Source organism: Salvelinus fontinalis, chromosome 38 (assembly GCF_029448725.1).
Source record: "Salvelinus fontinalis isolate EN_2023a chromosome 38, ASM2944872v1, whole genome shotgun sequence".
In the NCBI taxonomy this organism is placed as follows: domain Eukaryota; kingdom Metazoa; phylum Chordata; class Actinopteri; order Salmoniformes; family Salmonidae; genus Salvelinus; species Salvelinus fontinalis.
Window position 1 is genome coordinate 7,534,163 of NC_074702.1, and position 7,605 is coordinate 7,541,767.

General features: G+C 43.7%; 1 protein-coding gene across 1 annotated transcript; it reads left to right on the top strand.

The window, feature by feature from the left end:
- The first annotated feature begins 1,505 nt into the window (after window positions 1–1,505).
- LOC129837630 (acyl-coenzyme A thioesterase THEM4-like) lies at window positions 1,506–4,953 on the top strand. Its single transcript, XM_055903942.1, has 6 exons — window positions 1,506–2,017; window positions 2,364–2,523; window positions 2,814–2,976; window positions 3,139–3,249; window positions 3,439–3,561; window positions 3,771–4,953. Exons 1-6 carry the CDS (start codon window positions 1,856–1,858, stop codon window positions 3,880–3,882), a joined length of 831 nt encoding a protein of 276 aa, XP_055759917.1. The 5' UTR covers window positions 1,506–1,855; the 3' UTR covers window positions 3,883–4,953.
- Window positions 4,954–7,605: the final 2,652 nt, after the last annotated feature.

The following is a 7,605-nucleotide window of genomic DNA, read 5'->3' on the forward strand; positions in this document are numbered from 1 at the left end:
GGTGCTCCCTCTGCTGTTTCCTGAAATCCACGATCAGCTCCTTTGTTTTGTTGACGTTGGGTGAGAGATTATTTTCCTGTCACCACACTCCCAGGGTCATCACCTCCTCCCTGTAGGCTGTCTCTTCATTGTTGGTAATCAGGCCTACTACTGTTGTGTCATCTGCAGACTTGATGATTGAGTTGGAGGCATGCATGGTCACGCAGTCATGGGTGAACAGGGAGTACAGGAGGGGGCTGAGCATGCATCCTTGTGGGGCCCCAGTGTTGAGTATCAGCGAAGTGGAGGTGTTTTTTCCTACAGTACCTTCACCACCTGGGGGCGGCCCGTCAGGAAGTCCAGGACCCAGTTGCACAGGGTGGCGATTCAGACCCAGGGCCTCAATCTTAATGATGAGCTTGGAGGGTACTATGGTGTTGAATGCTGAGCTATCTTGATCTGTATTATTCAGAGCCCTATGGAATTACACCATATATACATTCTACAGACCCTACTGAGTATTCCCTACAACACTTCTACTGCGGCACCTAGAATAGTATTTGCTCTATAAGTCAATATGTATTCCATACACATTGGTTTGCATCGGGGGCATTTAGGCTTTTCTGCTATTACTTGCAGACATTTATACTGAACATTCTGAAATTCTGTGACCCGAAAGTACTTTTTTAGTGTTGCTGAGGAGAGAGGGCCCTGTTTCAGCACCCCTCCACTCCCTCACTATCGTCAGAGCAGTCTTTCCCAGCTCAGTCTCTCTCTGCTGGGTCAGCTCTCTCAACTTCAGGGTCTTCATGGAACCAGCCTGGGTGGAGACCTCAAACTCAGCCTTTTGCATCACACCACAGATACTGAGAGAGAGAGAGAGAGAGAGAGAGAGAGAGAGAGAGAGAGAGAGAGAGAGAGAGAGAGAGAGAGAGAGAGAGAAAGAGAGAGAAAGAAAGAGAGAGAGAGGGGGGGGGTCCTTTCACTACAGTTCTTTCACTACATTGAGAAGTGAAAGGACTGTAACTTCAAGATTTTTCAGGGAAAACGTATCAAACGTTGCAGTTACAATTAGCCCAACAGTACAGAACTGAGTAGTTTACACACCTGTCCAGCTCTGCAATGCGGTTAGTCATCTCGCCATCTTTCTATAAAAGAGGGAAAATGCAGACTATAACACATTTCCAGCCACTTAGCTATAGGTATCTGAACACTTTTTTGTCTGTGTGTTGCCTAGTAGTGACATGGTTACCTTGATTCTGTCTCTCGCCCTCTGCACAAGTTTGTTTTTGGAACGTCGTTCCTCACAACCAAACATCCTGCTGGCAATTTATTTGAAGTAATTAGTCACAAACTATCTTGCTTTAACAAAAACTGCACAATAAACGAACAAATGGTTAAAAAATGTCAGCGTCTCAAAGGATGGAGGCGAGTCTGTCTACGTTGGCATGGTAACTAACCTATGTAGCCGGAAATATCCTTCCTTCGCTGCCAATTACAGTGAACGATATAGATCACATGACAAGCATGACGCGTGTTGCCCGTCGTCGTTCCTGTTGCAGAAAGTGATAACATGGGGCGATGAGATACACATGAAAGTCATTCTACCGGCAAAACCAGAGGCGAGACAAATTTGACAAAAGCTCCGTATTTACCCTCCTGTTGTTAGTTTGTTACAGTAGAAAGTTATAGTGCGATGTTAGGTTTGATTCTGAATGTGTATCGCTATCATACCTCAGCCACTAACTAGTCAGTAAAGCTAAAGGGCTAGCTAGTAGTAACCGTAACTCTACAGTAGGTAGCTAGTTTACATTAGCTAATTTACTTGTAGTTACATCAGAATAGGGCTTGGCAATCTTACCCCAACATTGTCATCATGATACGAACAGGAGTGCAGCAGATGGCCAGGGGACTGTGCCAAATAATGGGACGTGAAATCTCAAAGGGAAATTTCAACACCAACATCAGACAACAAATGACTCCAAGAGGGACTTTCCAGCTTCCCTGGTCCTCTATCAACAGTGTCCGAACCATGGCGGTAGGTCCAGAAACACACACACAGTCACACATATTTAGCTAGCTACAAACAGCCATAATATTAGTGTAGCCTACTGTCAAGGGCAATGTGAGTGAGAACATGTGAGTCATGATTCATCTTACCTAAACATTTGTCATGGTTCCCTTTTCCCTAACGTTACTGCCGATAGAAACAGTATTTTTTCCCCCACAATGTGCATTGTGAACTGTGCTGTAATGTATTTCGTTCTGGATGTTTCTGCCGTGTCATACTGTTATGTTGTCATACAGTGGGACCCCCTGTACTCAGTCAGATAATACTGTAACAAAGTATGGATGAGAGTGCAATAGTAGTGTTTGTCCACTAGGTGCTGCCCTGGCCTTTCTCTTTCCAGCCACGGGACTTCAGCCTGCCCAACTCGTCCTGGGGCTCCGACATGAGGCGTCTGTATGAGCATGACGGAGAGAAGAAGTGGGGGGTCTGGAGAAGACTGCCCAGCTATAACCGCTCCCTCAAGTATGCCACAGGTACAGTAAGGAAGGGTTTCTGCCACATATGGATGGTGTGTGTGTGTGTGTGTGTGTGTGTGTGTGTGTGTGTGTGTGTGTGTGTGTGTGTGTGTGTGTGTGTGTGTGTGTGTGTGTGTGTACGAAAATTACTAAAATGTAATGTAAAAATGTAACGTGTTTGTATAACCCTGTCTCTCATGTCCTGGGCATAGTGTCTGAGTAAGATGTTGTGTGTAACTCTGTTTCTCCTTCCAAGGTTGGGTGTATCTGAGTAAGATGTTGTCTATATGTGTGTTTCTTCTTCCAAGGTGGGGTGTATTTGAGTAAGATCATTCAGTCGAAGGCTCGTCTGTTCACGCGGAACATCAGGGAGTACGGGGGGACGTTCGAGTACGTTGTGTTTGTCAACAAGCAGGAGCAGAAGTGTGTGTGTGTGTTCCAGGCTGGCCACCTACTGGAGGGACCCCCGGGGTGAGCTGTTTGTGTCTGTGTGTGCTGATGGCATGTGTATACTGTATACAATGTTTGTCCTTGTGTGTGTATCTCTGTAAAAATGACACAATCAACTGCTAGCATTCAAACATCATATTTAGTCAGAAGTGTAATGTTTATAAATGATGTGTGCGATTCCAGGCACGTCCATGGGGTGGCAATAGCTACCATGGTTGACACTGTAACGGGGACCCACGCCACCTACCTCTCTGGGCCTGTCATGACTGCCAACCTCAACATCAACTACCGCAGGTACACACACTTTCTCCCTCACTCCCTTCCTCATTCTCTCCATCACTCACTCACGGCTTATTAAGCTCTAAAAACATGTTTTCATGTTATTGTGGTCATTATTGTAGGGTTTTAAGTGAGGTTCTCGATTTTTCCTGACCACATTTCCTGGTTATGACACATACGGTATCCCGCCTCTCCTCCCCAAAGCCCCATCTCATTGGGTAGTACAGTGCTGCTCACCTGCTCATTGGATAAGAAGGAGGGACGGAACACCTTTGTTTCCTGTCAAGTCACCAACACGGACAGCTCCAAACTACACACAGGCCACAGGTACTGTCACCCACCCTCACGTGTTGGTTGTGTTTTAGACGTGTGTCATTAGACTTTCAGTCATTCTGAAGTGTTCTCTCAGTCTTAGTATGTTTCTCTCTTTTCCCTCATCCTTCTCTCTCTCTCTCACTCTCCTTCTCCCTCTCTTTCTCTCTCCTCCTTCCTCTCTCTCTCTCCTTCTCCCTCGCTCTCTCTCCTTCTTCTCTCAGGGCTGTTTCTGTCAATCACAATGGGACACCTATTAGGAGGATGATGGATAGGCCAACTCATCGACCAACCAGACGCTACAAACACACATCAGAAACAGCACTGACTTCCTAGGGGGTGTGTTTGTCTGCACACAAATGTTTGGGTGTATATCAGTACCTGAGTGTGGGAGTGTGTATCCTTGAGTGTGTGCATGCATGTGTGTGTGTGTGTGTGTGTGTGTGTGTGTGTGTGTGTGTGTGTGTGTGTGTGTGTGTGTGTGTGTGTGTGTGTGTGTGGTTCTGACTGTCAGATCCAGTAATCTTCTTAACTCTAGCAGTTTGCCTGAGACACCTGATGCCTTGCGCTCCACTGACATAGCATACAGATACTGTATATCATAGACACAACCGGTTGTGGATATTTTACCTCTCTTTCTCCACTGTTACACACTCCTGGACAACCAGCTCCAGTCAGAGTGAAGGACATAACCTCTGGTATATTATATTTAGGTCGAGGCTGTGGATACAACTTTTCTGAACCCTTCTTCCCGACAGCTAAAGGTCCCGACACTTCTGCATGTGCAGGATTCTCTACTTTACGCACCTCCCTTCACATTTCTCAGTCAATTGTGAATGATAATCTTCATGTTTTACCGGTGAAACATCCATGCAACATCTGCATACCTGTGTCTAGTTTCAATCATAGCACATATTTTGCCTAGTGGCGCGTGCTGTTGAGTTTTGGCCACATGAGAGAAAAATGTGCCCATTTCCACAATCATTCTAAAATCTCATAAGAAATGAGGTGGTGTTTTTGTCTTACAGTAATTTTATACTACACTATTATAGTGGGTTCTGTTATGTAGAATACCATCATTGTGTGATCTGGCAGACATTGATTCAGCTTTGATCTAACTTTATTAAACGGGCACCATTCACCAGAGTAGCTTGTTCTCTACGAGTAGAACAGAGACTGTGTGTAAAGAAGCTTCGGGACCTTTAGCCGTCGGAATGAGGGGTCTAGAAAAGTTGGATCCACAGCCACTCTGATATATTTAATAGATTGTTTATTTTTTGTATTTTATTTATATAATTCGGAATAATTTATTAGGCCCTTTACAGTTTGAGGTTTGAGTCATTGCTGATACGTTATTTTGTGACCAGTATGGCCTCTTGAATAAAGCCTTACCTCTTGGGTACTGTAGATGGTTTTTCTATGGTATCTGGCTCAATGTGGGATACCTTTTCCATTTTCACTGGTCCATGTGTTATAAACAACCTTCAGACAGACTGATGTCATACAGACCCTTTTCTCTTCATCTGTCGTCCTCTCTCTACAAATCTACATCTCCCTCTCACCTCTTCTTCCTTCCTCTCCCTGTTCCTGTCTGTCTCCCTCTTTCTTTTTCTTTATTTGTCAGTCTATCTTGTCTCTGACCCCTCCCTCTTTGTGAATGATCCCCTTCCAGTAAGAAATGAATGACAGGCAGCATAACCGTAAAAACTGACACATTGTTCACATCACAGAGTTCAGAGGATTCTGTCAGCATAAACCCAGCAGACCACATAGCCTTAACCAGCACTCTCACTACTGAGACTGGCTCTGAGGACAAAACATAGTCACTATGGTCCCAATCTGGCCCTTTCAAAATGCTATTTTATTAGACTCTTAGGGTATCGTAGGCACCCATAACACATAGTAGGCATGGTAACGAACTCATAATAGTAGGAATGGTAACGAACTCATAATAGTAGGCATGGTAACGAACTCATAATACTAGGCATGGTAACGAACTGATACTAGTAGGCATGGTAACTAACTGATAGTAGCAGTCATGGTAACTAACTGATAGTAGCTGTCATGGTAATGAACTGATAGTACCAGTCATGGTAACTAACTGATAGTAGTAGACATGGTAATGAACTGATACTAGTAGGCATGGTAACTAACTGATACTAGTAAGCATGGTAACTAACTGATACTAGTAGGCATGGTAACTAACTGATACGAGTAGGCATGGTAACTAACTGATACTAGTAGGCATGTTAACGAACTGATACTAGTAGGCATGTTAACAAACTGATAATACTAGGCATGGTAACTAACTGATACTAGTAGGCATGGTAACTAACTGATAATACTAGGCATGGTAACTAACTGATACTAGTAAGCATGGTAACTATCTGATACTAGTAGGCATGGTAACTAACTGATACTAGTAGGCATGGTAACTAACTGATACTAGTAAGCATGGTAACTAACTGATAATACTAGGCATGGTAACTAACTCATACTAGTAGGCATGGTAACTAGCTGATACTAGTAAGCATGGTAACTAACTGATAATACTAGGCATGGTAACTAACTGATACTAGTAAGCATGGTAACTAACTGATAATACTAGGCATAGTAACTAACTGATACTAGTAAGCATGGTAACTAACTGATACTAGTAGACATGGTAACTAACTGATACTAGTAAGCATGGTAACTAACTGATAATACTAGGCATGGTAACTAACTGATACTAGTAAGCATGGTAACTAACTGATACTAGTAGACATGGTAACTAACTGATACTAGTAAGCATGGTAACTAACTGATACTAGTAGACATGGTAACTAACTGATACTAGTAAGCATGGTAACTAACTGATAATACTAGGCATGGTAACTGATACTAGGGATTTCTTTAGGGCTCCCGAGTGGCGCAGCGGTCTAAGATGCTGCATCTCAGTGCAAGAGGCGTTACTGCAGTACCTTGTTCGATTCCAGGCTGCATCACATCCAGCCGTGATTGGGAGTCCCATAACGCTGGCGCACAATTGGCCCAGCATTGTTCGGGTTTGGCAGGGGTAAGGAAGTCATTGCAAATAAGAATTTGTTCTTAACTGACTTGCCTAGTTAAATAAAGGTTCCATTTTTTAAAATACTAGTAGGAATGGTAACTAACTGATACTAGTATGGTATGGTATGGTATGGTATGGTATGGTATGGTATGGTAGGCATGGTAATGAACTGATACTAGTAGGCCTGATAGCTATCATGCCTAGTATTATCAGTTAGTTAACTGAAAATAATATGTCTGGTAACTAACTGATACTAGTGGCCCATTTCTCTGGAGTTTCTGATATAATTAGTGTTTCACAGGAACCATACAGTGTCCCTCCTCATGAAATACATGCACACAGTTTACTGGTGTGGTTTTGGAGTATTTTGCTGTGTGTGTGTGTGTGTGTGTGTGGTTAGGTGTGAACTCCCCCATCCCACTTCCCTTAGGCCCCTCGAGTTTCTGTCCTCATATTGGAGAGAGATGGCTGCAGAGCAGCTGTGTGTGTGTGTGTGTGTGTGTGTGTGTGTGTGTGTGTGTGTGTGTGTGTGTGTGTGTGTGTGTGTGTGTGTGTGTGCGTGGAAGACACAGCCAGAGCGGCGGTAGGGAGAGCCTGAGACTCAGGTGTGGTCAGATGGGCTTTGAGGAGCGAGGGTGCAGTGGAACTGAGGTGGACAACTTTCTAGTCATTTCATTTTGTTAAAACCACCAAAACACACATACATTGTATGTCCAGAGAGTAGTATAGCTTTCTTTCACTGTGAGAGATTAGATTTTTGTTTTATTTCATCTCATATTTGATTGCCATAATCTGTAGCCCTGGCATATTGTCAGTTATGTATTGATCTGATTTATCTCTTTACAGATTGATGGCCTTGCTCACACAAATGCCATATCATATAGCCTAAATAATAAGCAGATCACCTCACTGAGACAGTTAAGCCTGTAACTCTGGTCCAGCCGAAGGAAACCGACAGTTGCTAAACCGCGCGGCTGTAATTAAAAAAGGATAGCAATGACGCACCT

Coding starts and splice junctions, on each gene's coding strand:
- LOC129837630 (XM_055903942.1), top strand. CDS start 1,856: ATGATACGAACAGGAGTGCAGCAGATGGCCAGGGGACTGTGCCAAATA. Junction 2,018..2,363: donor ACAGTGTCCGAACCATGGCG/GTAGGTCCAGAA, acceptor TTTGTCCACTAG/GTGCTGCCCTGGCCTTTCTC. Junction 2,524..2,813: donor CTCCCTCAAGTATGCCACAG/GTACAGTAAGGA, acceptor TCTTCTTCCAAG/GTGGGGTGTATTTGAGTAAG.